General features: G+C 44.9%; 1 protein-coding gene across 7 annotated transcripts in view; it reads right to left on the bottom strand.

Moving 5' to 3' along the window:
- Positions 1–20,299, bottom strand: part of DGKA (diacylglycerol kinase alpha) — an 86,914-nt gene that overhangs the window by 43,659 nt on the left and 22,956 nt on the right. For 4 of the 7 annotated variants that reach the window (XM_081181298.1, XM_081181302.1, XM_081181299.1 and 1 more), the window contains one exon: positions 3,125–3,213. The exons of 2 other annotated variants lie outside the window; for them this stretch is intronic. In XM_081181298.1, the coding sequence (XP_081037424.1) occupies positions 3,125–3,213 (89 nt within the window). Of the gene's footprint in view, positions 1–3,124; positions 3,214–9,338; positions 9,365–20,299 lie in introns of those variants that run through there. One more of the 7 variants, XM_081181300.1, reaches the window with a different exon arrangement.

Below are 20,299 nucleotides of genomic sequence, written 5' to 3' on the forward strand. Positions count from 1 at the left end.
TTGCAGGGAGAGCTTTAAAGCGCAAACCTAGAAATGTGGCACCAAAGTCTGATTGAGCTCTAAGTGATGCTTACTTCAAGTAGTGGCAACCTAGCCAATTCTTTTTAAAATTCTTTTTAAAGCATGAATAAAGCACTCAAGTTAATGTCTTCATGAGGACGAAGCATAACACAAAAAGCAACGCAAATGATTCATGCTGGATGGGTTGTGTTCAGCCTAGTGCTATGGCAAAGGTTGCATCAGTGGAAAAGTTTTCCTTGTGCAAGGGAACCTCCTCCTTCCTTCTGCCAGCACCACCCAAAATCTGGTCTGGGTGTTCCCCCATCCCTCCAGAGCAGATTTGGGGATTGTGCAGGGTGGAAGCAGGAGGTGAACAGGTGAAAATTCGCATTGTGCTAGCGGGAATCCTTGCACTGGCTTCCACTGGTACAACAGGCTAGTAGAGCCCAATGCCTCCAGAGGAGTCTTTAAATGCTGACAACCTCCCCCTTAATCTTGGCACCCACCCTGGCCACCTCCAGTAGAATTAATCTGAGCTTTGGGAAGCGCATAGAGATGAAAGAGGAAGTGGGAAAGAGAGTCAGTCTTCTAACTTCCTCCTTCGGTTCCATGTGCTTTTCAAGGGAGAAAAAGGTAGCCAGCTTCACCACCTTAGGAGGCTTTATGGGCAGCAGGAGAAGACCTTGAGAGCACCAGCGCCATCTGTGTGTGTGTGTGTAATATTTTTCACTTGACCCAAAAGCCCACATGTAGCTTAAACTAAGATTTCAGGAAACCTTTAAGAAGAGAGAGTAAAAATTGCATTCCCTGCTCATGAACTTGGTTCCTGAAGCTCCACCACCCACCACAATGTGAAAGTCTCCTGGTCCTTCAAACCAACCAACCAACCAACCAACCAAAAAACCTTCACATTTTCTCCCTTGGCGGCTTGTATGCCTGGAGCTGCTTCCTAGAACACTCTTCCTACTTTACTTGACACCCCTCCTCAAAACCCAGCCTAGTAAGTCTTTGGCACAGCCTCCTGGACTCCATGCTCTAGAGCAGTGTTTCCCAACCTTGGGCCTCCAGCCGTTTTTGGACTACAACTCCCATCATCCCTAGCTAGCAAGACCAGTGGTCAGGGATGATGGGAATTGTAGTTCAAAAACAGCTGGAGACCCAAGGTTGGGAAACACTGCTCTAGAGCATGGGTGTGGAACATTTGCCCCTCATGATGTATTTTTAACTACAGCTCCCATCATCACTGACCATTGGCCATGCTGGTTAGGGCTGATGGGATCTGGAGTCCAGCAACATCTGGAAGACCGCACAGCCCACCTACAGCAAGGGTGTAACTCATATACATATATTTCTTTATTATGTTCCCCTGCCTCCACTTCCACTGTTGCTTACCTTTAGGTCAAATTTTAGACTGTAAGTTCCTTAGGGACAGAAACTCTTGTCAATTTGTGCAGCACCAAGCACACTAATAATTAAATACTAATAATTAATTACTTGCTTTTTTTTCTTCAATAGACAACAACCACAAATGGCACCATACTTACTCAAAAACAAAAAAGGACCACAGACAACCTAAACACCTGAAACGGAAAATCTGCATATGAACACATCCTTCCTTCAATTTCTATACACACAACAGAGATGCAATTAAATACTGAGATGGGAACACAACAAATATAAAAGGCCATTTACGTGCACACACCCTTTGAAGTCGGAAGCAATCAGCAAAGTAGTAAAATAAAAGGACCGTGAGGAAGCTAGGATTTCCCATTTCTGCTCATGATGGGTTACTCTCTAGCTACAACCATCTCCAAGAAACATATTTGGCCACAGTGTCTTGCTATCTGGTTTCAAGCCCAGCCTTCCCAGGCTGCTGAATGGGATACCAGCAGACTTTGTCGCTATAACTAAACCGTGAGGTGAGTGTTTTGCTTTCCCTCTCTATCCCAGCCCCATAAACACCTAGGAAAACAAGGAAGAGTGTGCTTATTTGCTCAGACTTGAGGCCTCACATTTCTAAAGATTTATAAGGCAGCTTTTTCTTCTTCTTCTTTTGCCTAGATTCCCCTCTAAGCATCTGGAGGGTTTGCTGAGTTTAACCCTTATTTAGTATTTAGAAGGAAAGAAGAGACTTAACCCTTTGTGGTGGTGTTCTGAGCATTACAATCAAGGAGAAAGGTACACTGGGCGGGCTCTAAGGCATTTTTTTAAAGCAATCTTATTTTCTGAGATCCTAGCCAAGCAACCTGTCCTATTGTGCCTGATCCTGGGTTTGTTGAATTGTAAGTAGGATTCCCATAGCTGTCCCCACCAGCTATTATCCCCATCCATCTCAGTAATTAAGCCTTGTGCCTTCTGTTATGAAACGCTGCAGCTTCGCCACATAGACTCACTGGAATCTTCGCTCCCTGTCAATGTCTGTTAATTGGCCCTTTCAGGCTCCTTTCATCTTCCCTCAACATTGCTCATATGGGTATGCATTCATGTTCATGATACCATTAGTGTTAAAACTCTTGTACGTGTGAACAGTGTTCAATATTAGCCAGGCACCAAGCGCATTTTGCACCTGGCTATCAACCACTTGCGACCAAGTGAAGATGCCTGGGTGTTAAGCTAGTGCCTGACATCTCCACCATCTGGAGGTGCATGCCTGGGGATCATTGGATCTGGACTGTTTTCACACACTAATACTGCAAGCTGTAGAATTCTACCGGTTATATTTTATCTGCACAATTGGAATGGATTTGCAGGAACCAAAATGCTTTTTTTGTGCAGCCTGAGAAGGAGCAGTCCCCATTAAGAAAAAGAGGTCGGAAGAGGCCAATATATATGTGGACTGCCCCTGGATCAAGTGACTTTTCTTCTTTTAAGTTCTTAAAGTTCTTAACCTAGCTCAAGGTTGCCATCTGAACTAGCCAGATGTTTAACTGAGAATCAATCAGTCAGCCCACCACTTGAAAAATAAAGACTTTAAAGCCATCTTATCCAAAAATGGCAGCTAGACATTCCGTTCTGGCGATTGTAACCTTGATTTAAGGAGTCATCTGGCGCCTAGCTTATATATACGAGTTTCTAACACTACATGTGAATCAAGTTAACAGTGGGAAGAAAAAGTCCTTCTAACCTGCTTCTGAAAAATGGAATCCCCAGGCACCTAGGATCTTTTGGTGCGGCTCCTCGTGGAAAAAGGCAGGTGAGCCTTCTGGGTCCAACCTGTTGGTGTGAAAGTGAGAGGTAGGAAGGTAATCAAAAGCACAATCCTAGCCATGTCTACTCAGAAGTCCTATTGAATTCTCATAAACATGCTAAAGTTTAGTAGACTGAACTCTAAACTATGACACTAGCATAAGCTCAGTCTTCACCAGCCATGTTTTGGGGTACCATCAGTACAGCCATGCTGCCTGGGGCCGATGAGAATTGTAGTCCAACACATCTGGAAGGCCCCATATTGGAGAAGGCTGGTTCTATAGTAAGTTAGTGTGATTTTCCTTTTGCGTCTACTTTCAACGCCCCCCAAACGGCAAACATTAGGTTGCAACTCTCTGTGCTCTTCCATTGGTGAGAGGTGCGATTTAGTGTTCAGATGTAGGGATCCTCAGCCTGAGGGGCTGTTCCTGCTCCCCGCTTGCACCATTTGCAAGAGTTCTTCCACCCACTCCTTCCTCTCCATCACCTAGAAACCAGATTTCTTGCAGAACAAACACCTAGGGCTTGCACCGATCTGCCACTTTGCAGATTCAAGGGGACTTCAATGTTTTTCCGCCTTCAAGGATCCCATGAACCTAGATTAAACCAGAATCACACCTAATAACTCTGAAGATGTTATATTTCCACCTGTGGCTTATGCAGCTGCTGCATCTGACAGGAGGTACAGACCCAGTTGCCTGCAGTTCAGTCAACGGAAGCAGATCTCTCTCTCACACTTTATTTATCTTGCAACTGCATCTTTTTCTTTGATCCTTTCATCGCACGCTGCTCACCCCCACCCCCGTGTTCCTGCAAGTTGAATTACGTGGGCTGTCCCCTGAGGATGCATCGCTAGTGTTTGTTTGCCACGCTCAGACTTACGTTTGTAATTGGAAACCGTTGCAAGCAATATTAGAAAAGCGTAACTGCGAGAGCGGGAAGGAATCAAGAGAGCAACTATAGCAGTGGAAAGAAGTGTGTGAAATGATTATTCCAATACAAGACCTCCCTGGCTTATCCAGGGGTGCTGCTGAGCCAGGGTCGGATGTAGGTTTGATGAGGCCCAAAGCTACTGAAGGTAATGGGGCCCTTTATATGTCCAGCTGTCCTTTGTCGACAACAAATTGCCGCTGTTTTTTGTGTTGAATATATGTTATATGGTAATTTATGGATCTAATATAGGGGTCAGCAAACTTTGTCAGCAGGGGGCCAGTCCATTGTCCCTCAGACCTTGTGGGGGGCCAGACTGTATTTTTTTGGGGGGGGGGAATGAACGAATTCCTATGCCCCACAAATAACCCAGAAATGCATTTAAAATAAAAGCACACATTTTGTTATTGTTGAGTCGTTTAGTCGTGTCCGGCTCTTCGTGACCCCATGGGCCAGAGCACGCCAGGCACTCCTGTCTTCCACTGCCTCCTGCAGTTTGGTCAAACTCATGCTGGTAGCTTCGAGAACACACAGTCTACTCATGTTCTACTCATGTTCTACTCATGTAAAAACACGCTGATTCCCAGGCCGTCCGCGGGCCAGATTTAGACGGCATTGGGCTGGATCTGGCCCCCGGGCCTTAGTTTGCCTATCCATGACTTAATAGATATCTAAAGCCATTTGGCACTGTTGCTGCATGTTTTATTTTATTTGTTTTTTATCTTATATTTTGGAAATGTACATCCAGGTTTTTTTCCCCTTTAAATTTTTTAGGGGCCCCCAAGAGAGTGGGGCCCTAAGCTATAGCTTGTTTAGCTTATACATAAATCCGGCACTGTGCTGAGCTGACAGGGAAGTACTTGGCAGGTCCCTGCTCTGCAGAATGGGGATGTGGGGGAACAAATGAGGAAGGCTGGCTTACCACATTTGAAAGTGAAGTAATAAACGCTACCTTCTGAAAAGGCTGTGTAAAAGACCATTAAGTCTAGAATTACCTAACTGTAGAAAAAATGAAAATGCTATTCCATGAATGCTGGTCTAGCTGTATTTCATATATACCACCAGGGAGAATGTTAACTGCAGTCCAGCCTTTCACACGGAACATTATAGAGGAATTTCCTGCAGTAAATTGTATACCATATCCAATGCTTTATTTTTTTGTAGGGGGAAAAAATAGGTGCCGGTATTCACAATAAAGTTGTTTGTTACAGAAAATTTGAACATTCGGGGGGGGGGGGGAGTTCCAGAACTGCATATCTCTGAGTACCCCCAGAAAATAGCACTGACAATATTGAATATAGCATGAACCTATGTGCAACTTATTTATTTCACAATCAGCACTTTATTTCTGTTCTTCTACATCAGCGGCCAGCAAACCTTTTCAGCAGGGGGCCGGTCCACTGTCCCTCAGACCTTGTGGGGGGCTGGACAATATTGTGTGTGGGGGGGAGAAATGAATGAATTCCTATGCCCCACAAATAACCCAGAGATGCGTTTTAAATAAAAGGACACATTCTACTCGTGTAAAAACATGCTGATTCCTGGACCGTGCACAGGCTGGATTTAGAAAGCGATTGGGCCAGATCCAGCCCCCGGGCCTTAGTTTGCCTACCCATGTTCTACATGATTGGACTAATGAAATATATAATTGATATCAATATGAACTGTATGGCTGAGCTGTGTTGTAATTCTGTATTTTGTACTGTTAATGTTACTATAAAAACTAGTGAAAAAAATCTATTTTAGAAAGCAAATAATTACCTAACTGCACTACTGGGTTGATCGGTTTGTTTCAGAGTGTTCCAAGGTGTTGGTACTGATCTTTAAAGCCCTAAATTACTTCGGATCTGCCTAGTTAAAGGAGCATGTTGACTCTCATACAAACAGCGATGTGGGTTTTCTGGAAAATTCTGAATTGGATTATCTCCCCCAGAAAACAGACACCACTATTTGTAATTTGATTAGAAAATGTTCAGTTTGCACAGAGTAATTTTCTGATACCCTAGAGAATGATCTTATTTAGCATGACGTTTTACTTGTCTGCTTTATCTTTTGAAAAGTTGTCTCTTTGTCCACTCTCTATTAATTTGAACACTATTTGATATATCATAACAAATTTTGCATGATGGTTCCTGAGATCAAGGAACAGATTTTTTGTCTATGTTTGGATACAACTGAACACCATTTTTATTCAAGATGGCAAAATGATCCTTTCAAAACTGCATTGATTTTGACTGCTGATTTCTCTTTTGTTCGTTTCTTAGACTATTCAATCAAAGCTGGGCGCTTTTCATTAGTATTCAACAAACAAAGCTGAAATCTTTGAAAACTGCCAGGCTTGGCTAAAATTGCGTTGGCATCCTTTTGCTGTTACAAGTGAACTTACGAAACTGAGAATTTTCCACAAGTGAATAAAGCACCAGCAAATTTTCCGTTAAATGTTCTGTGAATTTTTTCCGTCGTGCATCTTTGCAGAGAAACATCCTCACACTGTTAGATAATGCCAGTTCCAGGTGTGTGGGTAGGAAGAGGCGGAGCTAGCTGCTATGGCACCCAGAGGGCGGGGTTAGCCACCCGCGGGGGCGGGGCAAGCATCCCAGAGGGGCGCCGCCCACGGCGAGCGTCCCAAGGGGACAGCGTGGCAATGTCACCCCCCTCAGGGATGACACCCAGGTCAGACCACACCCACCGCATCCCCCTTCCTCCGCCAGTGTGGGTAGGGGGACTTGTGTAGGATAATCTCAGTCGGCTCCCTCCCCAATTGTATCTATCATGTCTTCTCCACCACTGTTGCTGCCCATTTGCTTCCCTTTCTCTCTGGCCCCAGCCCAAGCCACCAAACCAAACCAAAGAGAAGCAAACCAAAGCCCATACAGGTTATTGCTCCTTCTCCTTTCTTAGAGAGGGCAGGTGAAGAGACTGCAACACAGAAGGGGAGGAGGTGGAGGCCCACAAGGCTCTAGGAATTGGCAGCAAGCCTCCTACTAAGGTGTGGGCTTTGGCAAGCGCCCAAAGATACTGACTGCCAACAATAGCCCTGCACTTAGATCACCTAGGGAAGCCCAGCTCTGCGTGCCAACACTGTCGATGATTAGGCTGGCAGTTCCAACCAACAGGACTTTGCCTGCTGTTGATGTCACAATGCAGAACTCTGTCCCTCAGGGTGCCTACGAAGCAAAATCTTTTACTGCTTTCCAAAGAACAGCAAAAGCCTTTTCTTTTTCAGAAAGCACTTGGGATTCAGATGCAATGTACTTTTAAATGCACTGCTCTTAATTTTATTTCGAGATCATTTTTGTGATTGAAATTTGTTAATTGGTTTTGACCCACTCAAGGATTTATGGCTTTCTTTATAAGAGAAAGGTGGGCAAGAATATACTTAATAAATTATTCACTCAGCTCCCAAATAATAGTGCCAAATCCAATATGCAGTACTTCTGCCCACGCACATTTTTAACAACACCCTCATGTGTCATTTCAAAACAATTTGATGCATGGTTACACGGCACCACCATGTACCTACTTCCAGGGAATATGAGAAGACGTGCATTAAGAAGCGATAAGAAACAAATAAAACAACTAGCATGGCAGGGGCAATGCTAAGCATTCATCTCCTTTGTTCTTAGAGTAAAATAACTGGCTTGTGACACCACAGTTAGTTTGTGCATCGATGTGCAGCCAGCCCCCTTGATTTCAACTATAATGTGCAATGCTTACATTACACTGGTACCTTGGGTTAAGTACTTAATTCGTTCCGGAGATCCGTTCTTAACCTTAAACTGTTCTTAACCTGAAGCATCACTTTAGCTAATGGGGCCTCCTGCTGCTGTCGTGCCGCCAGAGCACGATTTCTGTTCTCATCCTGAAGCAAAATTCTTAACCCGAGGTAATATTTCTGGGTTAGCAGAGTCTGTAACCTGAAGCATATGTAACCTGAAGCATATGTAACCTGAGGCTCCACTGTACAGTTAAGTGTGACTGTGGATTCTTTTGCATGACATCATTTGTGGGCCTTAGGTCTACATTTGATGTGTAGAACCAAAATTGTTAAGTGTGTGTGTTTACAACTGACTGACCTAATAACAGTCGCGCCTCTCCTGTCCAATCATGACAGGCAGGTGAGAAGCAAAGAATGGGCATGAGAGATATCTGTAAAGCAGAGTTAAATAACCTTTTTCAGGGGCCACTTTCCCAGGGCCACATACCAGTGATGCGAAGGGCCAGAGACAAATGTGGGTGGGTTAAAGTGGGTGGAGCAAGTAATCTAAATTTCATCATCGTACAGCAGGCTAGTTTCTACATTGACACTATCCTCCCTCTAGGCCATAGGTAGGCAAACTAAGGCCCGGGGTCTGGATCTGGCCCAATCACTTTCTAAATCCAGCCTGCAGACAGTCCGGGAATCAGCATGTTTTTACATGAGTAGAATGTGTCCTTTTATTTAAAATGCATCTCTGAGTTATTTGTGGGGCATGGGAATTCATTCATCATCCCCCCCCCAAAAAAAAATATAGTCCAGACCCCCACAAGGTCTGAAGGCCCCCTGCTGAAAAAGTTTGCTGACCCCTGCTCTAGGCAAGCAGGGGGGCATTATTCAAGGACACACTCCATGCAGACAACAGTATTTGGGACGTGTAGCAGGGCCTGTGAGAGGGTGTGGTCTGTAGCAGGTCTGAGGTTTCCTGCCCCTGCTGTTAAGAAAAGAGACAAGGAAGGCTCTTAAGATTTTGCTTCTGGCTTTGAAGTGGAAAGAAAGGTGAAATATGAAGGTAGGATGTGTGGGCTTTATTTGTTCCCATTACCGCTGCCTTGTTTTCCACTGAATCATGCTCCCTGCTAGCTCTTTCAAGGCAGCACAGTTATTGTCCTCACCCTTGCAGACCAGAAACTTTCCCTCCCAAACCTCTTTATAATCAAGTGGGATCCTTCCGTGTGCCTTCACTCTCACAGAGACACATGACAGGCCCTGTGGTTGGCAATCCAAGCACGTAGAAAAGGAAGAAAATTTAGGAAGAAAAGGAGCTCTTTTCAATGCCTTCCCTTTGTCAGGCTGCCACCCAGCATCCCCTCAGTCCTGAGTTAGCAGCACAAGCCATTCCTTAAAGGGGTATGGTGGTGTGTTGTGAGCAGCAACATGTGCCGAAATGGCTATCTAATCCTCTGAGTTTGAAAACTCCCCCAACGGGTCAAGAAGCGTGGGTTAAAATCAGATTGATGCTTACCTATTTTGCATCTGTGAAGCCCTTCATCGCCTGTTCTGTTGTTCACTTTTTTTGCCTAACCCCCACATTGCGGCCTTAGCACTGCCAGTGAAGTTGCAATAAAATAAATAGAAGCTGGAGACAGACAATTTTTTAAAAGAGACTTGTGAGTGGTCTAAGGGAGGCACTGCTTCCCAAAGAATGCACACATTCCTCTTGCTCCTTTGTCATCTCTGGTCAAACAGATTTTTTTTTTTAAAAAGCAATATAAACTGCTTATTGTCAGCAGCGGTGAATAGCGGGATGTGCACATACACTACTATCAGCAGCCCCTTTCTGGAAAACACAGATCGATCTCAAGCTTAATGTTGCAGAGGCTGTGCACTCACCCCACATCATTCTCTGTTCGACCACCTCCTTTCCTTTTCCCACAACTGTTTGTTACTAGCACAGCGCCTCTTTCCTCACCATACCACACGCTCAGGGCAGCCCCGCTGCAATTTGCAACAAGGAAACAACACCAGGTGCCCCTTCCTGTACAGGCCTGCATATGGTTGTGTGGCTAGACAGACAAATGGGACACACAGCTAATTGTCGCAATGCACCCCCATAAGAGACAGCCTGAAAGAGAAGTCTAGTAGCACTGTTCAGGTCTCAGTGAGGTGGGGTGGTGGGCAAAGGGAGCAGGAGAGGATCCTGGTTTAGGGCTGTTGCCAGCTTCAAATCTGAGCATTTCATGGCTATATCCTGCTTAACAGAACATTCATCCTTATTGGTTTGCGTGAAGTTTGACAACATGTGCTCTTCAATGAGCATTCATTCTGACTAGTTTACTGGGAGGTTAGACAATGTTGCATCAAGGAAATGGGATCTCTGTCACTTTCCCTATCACAAGAAGTCCAGTTCTGGGATAGGGGGAAAGTGAGATTGTTGTGCAACCTGAATGCTGGTTTATAACTGAATCCCTCCAAGAAATAGCAATAGTCTGGAAGTGCCCGTTGTGGTGAATGGAATGGGTGATGAGTTTTGATGGTTGGTTCAGGAGTGTGAGTAGCAAAGTATGTCCTTTCCCCTCACCTCCTTTTCATCCAAATATAGTGCAAGGAGGGCAGGGTTGCTGTTGTTGCTTTTAAATCCTCCTGGATCCCAGCCAGTAGTCCATTTCACTACTTCCACCCAACCTCCACTCTGCCTCAATATTCCATATATCCTGGAAACTCACAAGTCCTGTACAGATTTACATACTTCTGTGTATCTATGTACTTTTGATTTTGGGTGGCCCCGTTTCACTTCCAAACCAGATGCACTCAGCTGGCCAAGTTCATTATTTGTTTAGTTAGAACAACACAGCTGCCATAGGCAGGTGGAGGAAAGAAAGGTCCAAGTGGTGATGTTTGCCACTGGCTTGTTCATCAGGGACAACAAGTGCTACATGGGAGCAGGAGGACAGCAAGGGGCAAACTGCACTTCTCCCCTAACATTTCTACAAGGAAATAGTGTTTGAAGAGAAATCTGTGGAGGACTATTTTTAGAGGAGAATTCTCAAAGCCCATTTGTGATTTATCCCCTCCCCCCCTCCCCGAAATTTGGAAAGGGAAAAGCATCACTGCAGCCTCTGGTGTCTTCCACCCCCCATCTAAGAGGTGTCCAGGTTCCTGCCTTGCTCTTCTCCAGTTGTTCTTGTTGCTTGTCCCACCTGTGGATTTTCAGCCAGTTTTGCATTCCCTGAAAGAAGGTCATGCAGCAGCCGTCTCCACCATTTCGCTCCATCTCCCTGCCTCATACATACACTCAAAAGCCAGGTGTCGCATATTGATATTAAATAAAGCAGGTTGAATCTGCACAAACTACTCCAAGAGCACTTCCAGATGACTTGTTTATTTAATATTCATTCTGATTTGTTTGCACACTTTCCAAAGCATTTTCCCATCACTTCCTTTCCCTCAAAAACTCCAGTCTCCTTGGGAAATGGGTTTGCTGTGCAAGACTTCACAGCCAACAAGAATCGTGCATCCTCAATTTGTCGGGATGTGGCTGAATCCTACCCAAAACCAGTGATTGTATCTGGGCTGGGAACAGTCAGATCCCAGGGCTGACAGGTTGCAAACACCAGCCAGGCAATGATGACTTCCATTAGAAACCTCACTTCAGCTACATGGCATCCGTTACCCAGGGTGTAAGCATGCCTCAAGGATCAACCGTAATTCAAAAGCAAACACACCTCTTTCCTGTGCACAGTGCCTGTGTGGACTTTGCACAATTTCAAAGGCAGAACAGACGTTTGCTCACATATTGAGAAAACGGTGACTGCTGACAACACCTAAGACAGTATACTGATAGGGTATAAAAGCAGGCCTTCAGGCTAGCTGTGCCTATGAGAAACAGTCACTTCTAGGGCAATGACGCAGGGTGATTCTGCTCCAAAATTAGGTCACTCGTTTTCAGCAAATAGAAGTCTGCATATTTCTATGTATTTTCTTAGTTCTACATAACTTTATCAGCTTTCATGAGTCAGGCTGTTAAACAACATGGAATTTTAAAGCACCAAATGGCCATTTCTGCTATAAGAGGCTCTGGCAACTCCTCTGGGGTGGAATTTTATATGCAAGGCATATAAATTAGGAATGGAGAGAAGGGACAATCAGGCATACATTTCAAAGCTTTTCTCCATCATGAAGGCTTTTCAAATGATATGGCATATAGTTAGCATTTCATTACATTAGCCTACATGCTAAAATGCTCAAGATGCCACACAGGGGCAACCCATAATCTAAATCAAATGTTAGGGTGGTTTTCTTTAAATCACCCTTTATCACTACCCACTACCTCCTTTCATTGCAAATACATAGGGTGAAAAATCCCTTAGCACAATAGATAGCAGATTCTATACTAATGTGGTGAGATCTAGGGCATGGAAAATGCTTACCCCCCCCCCCATATGCCTGAGGACCATTGCCACCTATGGATTAGTGCCAGGTTTATTTTTCCTAGTTAATTTCTGAACAGGAAATACGTTTATTTTCCTAAATTAAAAATAACTCCATTGGGAGGTTATAAAGTCCTGTGATATTTGCCCAACAACGGCCCCTGATCTCTTGAGTAAATGTGTACTTTGGCATATGCAGATTTGTGTGCACTGTAACTAGGCTCTTGAACAAAAGGAATATACAGACGCTCTCGGTACTGTGGGGCCGCACTAGGCAAGGTGCTGAGAAAGATACAATTGACTCACCCATGGTTTTTCATTAAAAAAAAAAGTTCCAGCAGTCATGTGCATCCCCACCTGCAAATTGGATTGGAAAAGCAGCTAGAATGCAGAACTGTTAAATCATTTCACCATGCTGTTTGCTCAATATATTGATCCCCTGAAACTACGACGAGGGCAAGCATGCAGGTATCTTGATAATGTTTCTATATTTTCCCTTGCATGACAAATAAATCCTGGAGGGCAATTTCAAATCAGGAAAATCTAGGGAGGGGAGAAGTTTAAACACCCCTAACTCCAACACCGCTTCCCTTTCCTATTGAGCTAGCAACCTGCCACAGTAGATCTATGCACAGTTCTCCCAGAATCTTTGTCAAGTGAGGGAAGACAGTTGCCCAGGTACACCAACACATTACCCCCACTTGTAATGGCTCGGGCCATTTTCCTGGAAGAGCCAGTTGTCTTATCAAAATAGAAGATGAACTGTTTCACCCTAAACCAATCAGGGAGGTTTATCTGAACCACAGAGATGACAAGTAAGATATTCTACAAATATTGCAACTTATGTGCACAGGGCCCACCAGCTGTAATTTGGCATGACGGTCTTCAAACTTTTCAAACCCAAGAGCTTAGTCTATATATACATTTGGAAACTCACTTTTATATTTTTTTATTTTACCATATAGCTTTATGGTAGTGGTGGTGCTGCTATTGCGATCCACTTTGGGTGACTTTGCAGTTGTGAGTTCTGACCCACTAGTTGAAGACAGGGCTGTCCCAAGGCATTTTGACACCTGAGGCAAACCACAAAATGGCACACACCCCTCCCTAAGGGAAGAAGGGGTGAGTGAAGATCTACACCAGGAACTACCTGGGAATAAAGATCTACATTGGGAACAAAGTGGGGAATCCAATCAACCTTACCTGACAACTGAATTGGAAATCAATGAAGGGGAAAGTGAAACTGCTCTGAATCACACCAGGTGGGTGCAGACTCCAGCAGCCCCCAGAAGGCAGCCACTGCCATTTCTTCCCCAGGGCTGGGAGGAGACAGTGCCTCCTATTCCCCAAGAGGCTCCTGTACAGGCAACATTGAGGGGGGGGGGCTGCTAAGGAGGGACAGATCCAACATCCAAGGAGCATGCTGCATCTGACACTGCAGTAGTAGGAGAAGTGGGCAGTGCATTGCTTGGAGGCTGGATCTGCTGCCCCTGTGGATCCTGCTCCCTGAGGCTGTTGCCTCACCAGGGTGGGCCGGCCCTGGTTGAAGATCAGCAGCTTAGCACACATATGCCCAACGCACACAGACAGGGGTTCTCACCTTTAAATAAGGAAGGCAAGTAACAGGACAGGCTCAGCAGTATACACTGTGCTCAAGTGTCACAATTGCAGAGTTCAAGAGCAGGACAAGAAGTTCAGAACCAGACAGAAGCAGCAAAAATATCCCAACAAGTTTTCCTGCTCTTCTTGCCAAGCATTTAAAGACGGGCAGCGGCACGCTCCCTCGCCTTACAGGAATGTAAAGATTGTGGGGGCAGGTGGGTCTGCTGCCATGTGCAAAGGCAGCACCTGGTTCTAGGTGATAAAGCTGCACCCTCCCGTTCAGCCGCTGCCACATCCTGTTCAGGCTTCCTCCACAGCTGATCAAAGCCTTTCCCCACACAGGCGCTGAGGCTCTCTGCTCTGCAGGAAGATCAGAAGGGAGAGTTGGCATCTCGGCTCCCCCTTCCAAAGTGACTGATGTTGGGGGATGGGGGCAGGGAAGGGGAGAATCCTCCCTGCTCTAACCCAGGTTCCTACCATCCAGCCCCCTCCTCTTGTTTCTTCCTCCTCCCTCATGCATTAAAGCCTGCCAAGCCCAGCCTGATTCCAACAATGCTGCAAGGTTCATGTCAAGACTGAACTACTGTAAATGAGGCAATTGTTCCTTCTGCACTACAGCCCTTTGCTGCTGCTGAGACATTGCTTTACCATAAACAGCTGGGATTGGGATTAGAAATGCAAGTTCCATACAAGTGCGAAATCTAACATAGTAATATTCAGCAATGCCCTTTCCCCATGGCTAAGATCCTCCTAGGGCAGTGGTTCCCAATTAGCTAATGACTGAGGACCCCCTATTTTTCAAACAGCCAAGCCACAGACCCCCTACTTTTGAAAATTTTGATAACTCTATGGTAGTTACCTCCGCAAAGCAATTTTTTGAACAAGAAGTGGGGCAGCCCCTAGTAAGGAAAGAATTTTAGGTATACTAAAAAAACAGACTAGAGCTCAGCAATATCTGTTTTTTAACATTGTGATTTATCGGCAGCTGAATATTACGATATTCCAATATATCACGATGTCTGAAAATGGAGATAATGTGTGGGGATAAGGGAAGGAGCAGCCACTGAGATCGGGAGGGTGGGGGAAGAAGAGGAAGCAGAGTCACCTCCACCACATGGTTTAAGTGGGAGGGGATGGGGATGGGGGGGTACATCAAGCCACCATCAGTGGGGCAGCCAGCGGTGGCAGCCAGCATGAGGAAAGACTGTAGTGTTATCGGCTGCCCTGGTCTTCCTCCACATGAGGAAGGGAGCTCAGATCAGCAGCATTATCGGTTGAGATAATCGTGAGATATCGGTGGTGCCTTGAAATTGGCTGCCCTGCTCTCATTTGCTTGAGGGGCAATATATTGCTGCATATTGCCAGGTCAAAATCGTTATTGCAGTGCGATTTCAAAACCAATTTTGGCCAATATATTGAAAAATTGCACAGCCTTAAAACAGGCCATAAAATTTGTGATACAGTGGTACCTCGGGTTACATACGCTTTAGGTTACAGACTCCACTAAACTAGTAATAGTACCTCAGGTTAAGAACTTTGCTTCAGGATGAGAACAGAAATCATGCAGTGGCAGCGCAGCAGCAGCAGCGGGAGGCCCCATTAGCTAAACTGGTGTTTCAGGTTAAGAACAGTTTCAGGTTAAGAACGGACCTCCGGAACGAATTAAGTACTTAACCCGAGGTACCACTGTATTATCATGAAAAAAATGACAAAAAAATAGTGGTGGGGGGAGGCAAGGGATTGGGCTGCGGACACCCTGAGTGCATTCAGTGGACCCCCAGGAGTCCCTGGACCCCTAATTGGAAACCACTGTCCTAGGATGTTTCCTCACAAATAAACCACAATCATTAACACGTTCTCCCTTATAAGGTCAGCCAGTTTTATTGCTTCCTTACTTGAAGAGGTGGGAAATCAATGATCAATAGCCTATTAAGTGTTCCTTTCTGTCTTTATTAAGCAGAACCTTAATTACTGATTGCCTCTCATTTTTTCTTATGAGAATGCTTACAAATAACTATGAAAAAAAAACAAAATAATGAGGAAATACCAACAATTAAAGCCTCTCCACTCCCCTTTGGGAACAGAAACTGACACTGGAGCAATTAAGAGAGCTGAGGCTATTCAAGGGGCAATTTACCCCACAACCTGTGCTTCTCATGAACCTATTAAAAAGGCTGAACATGGAAGTAGGAAATGTTAAATTTAAGGAAAATGAACTTTTAAAGCCTTAGTCACACTTTGCCCATCTACCATATAATGTAACTTCTCAAAGCTAAATTTTCTCACCTCTTTCAACTAATCCCCATAGGTTTCCAGTCCTGCAAAATCCAGGTCCCCCTCTTGCAGACGAACTCTAGTTTGTCAATGTCCTTAAATGGGATAATGTCAACAGGACAGGACACAGAAAAACTAGCTTCCCCAAACCCGGGAAATTGTGGATGTGACAAGCTTAATATGAAAGAGCCAACTTGTAGGCCGCAATCCAATAATAATAATAATAATAATAATAATAATAATAATAATAATAATAATATATTATTTATACCCCGCCCATCTGGCTGGGTTTCCCCAGCCACTCTGGGCGGCTTCCAAAAGAATATTAAAATACTGTGATACATCAAACATTAAAAGCTTCCCTAAACAGGGCTGCCATCAGATGTCTTCTAAAAGTCTGGTAGTTGTTATTCTCTTTGACATCTGGTGGGAGGGCGTTCCACAGGGAGGGCGCCACTACCGAGAAGGCCCTCTGCCTGGTTCCCTGTAACTTGGCTTCTCGCAGTGAGGGAACCACCAGAAGGCCCTCGGTGCTGGACCTCAGTGTCCGGGTAGAACGATGGAGGTGGAGACGCTCCTTCAGGTATACTGGACCGAGGCCGTTTAGGGCTTTAAAGGTCAGCACCAACACTTTGAATTGTGCTCGGAAGCGTACTGGGAGCCAATGTAGGTCTTTCAAGACCGGTGTTATATGGTCTCAGCAGCCGCTCCCAGTCACCAGTCTGGCTGCTGCATTCTGGATTAGTTGTAGTTTCCGGGTCACCTTCAAAGGTAGCCCCACGTAGAGCGCATTGCAGTAGTCCAAGCGGGAGATAACCAGAGCATGCACCACTCTGGCGAGGAAGTCCGCGGGCAGATAGGGTCTCAGCCTACGTACCAGATGGAGCTGGTACACAGCTGCCCTGGACACGGATTTAACCTGTGCCTCCATGGACAGCTGTGAGTCCAAAATGACTCCCAGGCTGCGCACCTGGTCCTTCAGGGGCACAGTTACCCCATTCAGGACCAGTGAATCCTCCACACCTGCCCACCTCCTGTCCCCCAAAAACAGTACTTCTGTCTTGTCAGGATTCAATCTCAATCTGTGAGAACGCTTAACCTTGGAATAAGTCCCACTGAACTCTGTAAGACAGGCTCTTCAAAAGACATGCATTGCACAGTTAACCACCAGATGTTAGTTCAATAAAAAATATCACCTTTCTCACTTTGAGTACTTTGTATTTCCCGGAGCAACACTGCTGTAACATTCTATACCAAACTAGATATTATTCTTGGCATAAAACTGATGTGTTAATAGCTGAAATATCAAGTACTTGGCTAGCACAAGAGAGGAATTTCTGAGCAGCACAAACAATAAAATAAGAGGATTTTTTTTGTCACTTTGAGTCATCACTTGCCCATCTTCCTCCTGTTCAACCTAACCTCAATAATTGGAATTTCACCTTTTTCTGATAATTAATCCAGAGCCTAAAAAGTACAGTTCTGCTATTTTTCTCCCAAAAAATCCAGGTCTTTACAAAAACCATTCGGCATTAAAATTTAGAAAATAAGTTATGCATTGACCAAATGTCCAAGGCCTGTGTCGGCAGAATCAGAAGATGCATTTGAAACACATGAGATTCCTATACACTTTCAAAGCTCCTATACACTTTCTAGCAAAAAAAATTGGCAATTCTCCAAAATCGCAGGACACAAACTCATAACATCACAAGAGATTTATTGGAAATTACTATTCCGATTTTAAAACTGTCGGGATGAAAAGTTTTGAAGAAAGTGTCCCCTGGGAGAAAGTTTGAGAGGGAGAGAGGCTCTTTCAAGCCGTCTTTGTAGATTATAATTTAGTTAATTTGGAAGGCCTAAATTTGTTTGCTGGAGGAAAAATGCCCTTTGCTCAGGGTCTTACACACACAAACAGGATAAAAAATCATCTAATTGGTTTACACAAAAGATAAAGGATCAGATTTTTCAAAGCTGTTTCTAACAATGGACTTACCGTACCTACCATTTAAAGGCACTTTTCAGTGTTTTGCAATTTTATCCAAATCACTGAGGTAGATTGTTTGACAAAACAGTGAATTGCCTAAGGACATTAAGCACACAATTCTCTAAGCGAGAATTTGAACCTTGGCCTCTTGCCTTCCAACAAAAGCACAAAGTTAAACTGAACTTTGCTAATAACAATAAAAATAATAATATTGCACTTATCCACAGGCCTAACCTGTAACATAACAGCCTGTTTGGCTTTGCTACATTGCCACCACATCCTGCCCTCATAAACCCGTTTTTCTCAATAAGCTCCATCTTCCAGCCAGAAAGAGATGGCTCATCCAAACCTAAACTGGCCCATGGGGTACCTCAGAACTCTCTGTCTACTGTGAAACCCTGCGCCATCTGCTTTAATGCTGCATCCAACAAATTATCTGATGTTCATAAAGTTCCTTTTTTGTTATGGATTTCAGAAATCATAAGCAGTGTTCCAAACTCCCATTGTTCTAGGTGCATTTTGCCACAGGGAATTTCATTTGTGTGAGCAGCTTCTGGGCTTGGTGTGTAGCACTGTGCCTAAGATTTCAGATTAATACTGCAGAGTGGAAGGAAAAGAGGACCTTTTTCTGCCTCCCCACTTCCAGCTACTCTCTGAAGACTGGAGAAGAGACCCTCTTAAGAATATTAGGGGGGTGGGCAGGGGAAGGATACTAGACCATGTGAAAAATGAACTTAAGATTTTAGCTGCAGTTCGTTCATTTTCAGCTTTGTATTCTTGTTATAAAAAAGCAAGCCTAGACATTCCGTTGTTGCGCCCATAACTTGGTTTAAGGTGCCACTTAGCTCCTAGCTTTCATATCTCTGTTTCCAACACTGATCATAAGGGACCTGTATAATTATCAAAGCCTCACCCATTAATTACAAAAATATGTACAAAGCACTCTAGCAGATTGTAGCTCAGGGGAACACGCAACGGTCATTTCCAGCATCTTTATTTAAAGCATTCTCACAGGAAACAGCCCAGGAAAGACCTACTAGTGGAGACCTTGGGAGTGCTGACTTTCAAATAAATCCTACTTGCTAGAAAAATAGGAGACTCTTTGTATCCTCGAACCCTACTGTAGTAAGCAACAAAAGCTGCAGGAAGGGACTTCACCAGAATAGAAGCTCCAGAGATATTCATCAAGTGCTTTTAATCCAAACGTGCCAATTCCTTTCTCTCTCCTCCTTCAGGAAAGCTGCCAAAACATCTAGACGGCATCTCACCGTTAATGAGGGGCAAACTGTCTCCTGCATTGCAGAGATAAAGAAAGCTATGTGGAAAGCGAAGGAGGCACATTTCAGGATGACAATCCGGGATCGCTTTACAGGGCTCATGGCACGAAACTGGGGCATGCAATGTCAAGTTATCCGTGGCAAATCAGAAGAATCAACGCCCTCTTATTCACAGGAAATGAGGCCAAGCAAGCCTTCCCCAGGGTCAGATAAAACCAGAGAGCCTTCAATGAACGAGGTAACCGATAGCAGCGGCAGCAGAACATTTAAGTTTAAAGTGGTACTAAGTACGGTCTTTCCCCCCCCTGCCCCCCTCCCTCCAGCAGGCTAGACCAAAATGGGTTTCCTTCCTCTTGTGGGATGGGGGTGGGGAAATAAATACAAAAGAAAACTTTGCGGCTGGCATTGTTTCTTGGTGCAGCGACGTGCCACATTGCTGCTTGAATCACCAGAGACATTGAAGTTGTACTATTCGTTTTTCTCTTCTCCCCCCACACCCCAACCCCGTCGCCCCACCTCCCCTCCGAAAGCACACAAAGTTCTCTCTCAAGTCTCTCCCCTCGTTGCTGCTAAAATAAGAAAGCCGTCCGCCTGCTTCCCCGGGACGCGCCTTGGAGTCATACATATTTTAAAGAAACCTATTTTTGCCCCTTCCCAGATTGCAGCGCTCTGTCGTTCTTGCAGACAGACAAAAATAATGACAACGAAATCCGGTCGAACTGAAAAGCTGCTGGTGGTGGTGGGGTTTGCAACGGCTGTGAGGATCTCTTCCCCCCCCCCGCCCCGCACGATTTGCACACATTTCCCCACCCCAAATGCTGTCTCTGGTCGCAGACAAGCAAAGCAACTCCGGGCTCTCGTGGTTTTACAGCCTACTGCTTCCGTCCAGTCCACTTGGGAAGAAGCTGACAGTTCACAA

Source organism: Podarcis bocagei (genome assembly GCF_964188305.1).
Source record: "Podarcis bocagei genome assembly, chromosome: 2".
Taxonomy (NCBI): Eukaryota; Metazoa; Chordata; class Lepidosauria; order Squamata; family Lacertidae; genus Podarcis; species Podarcis bocagei.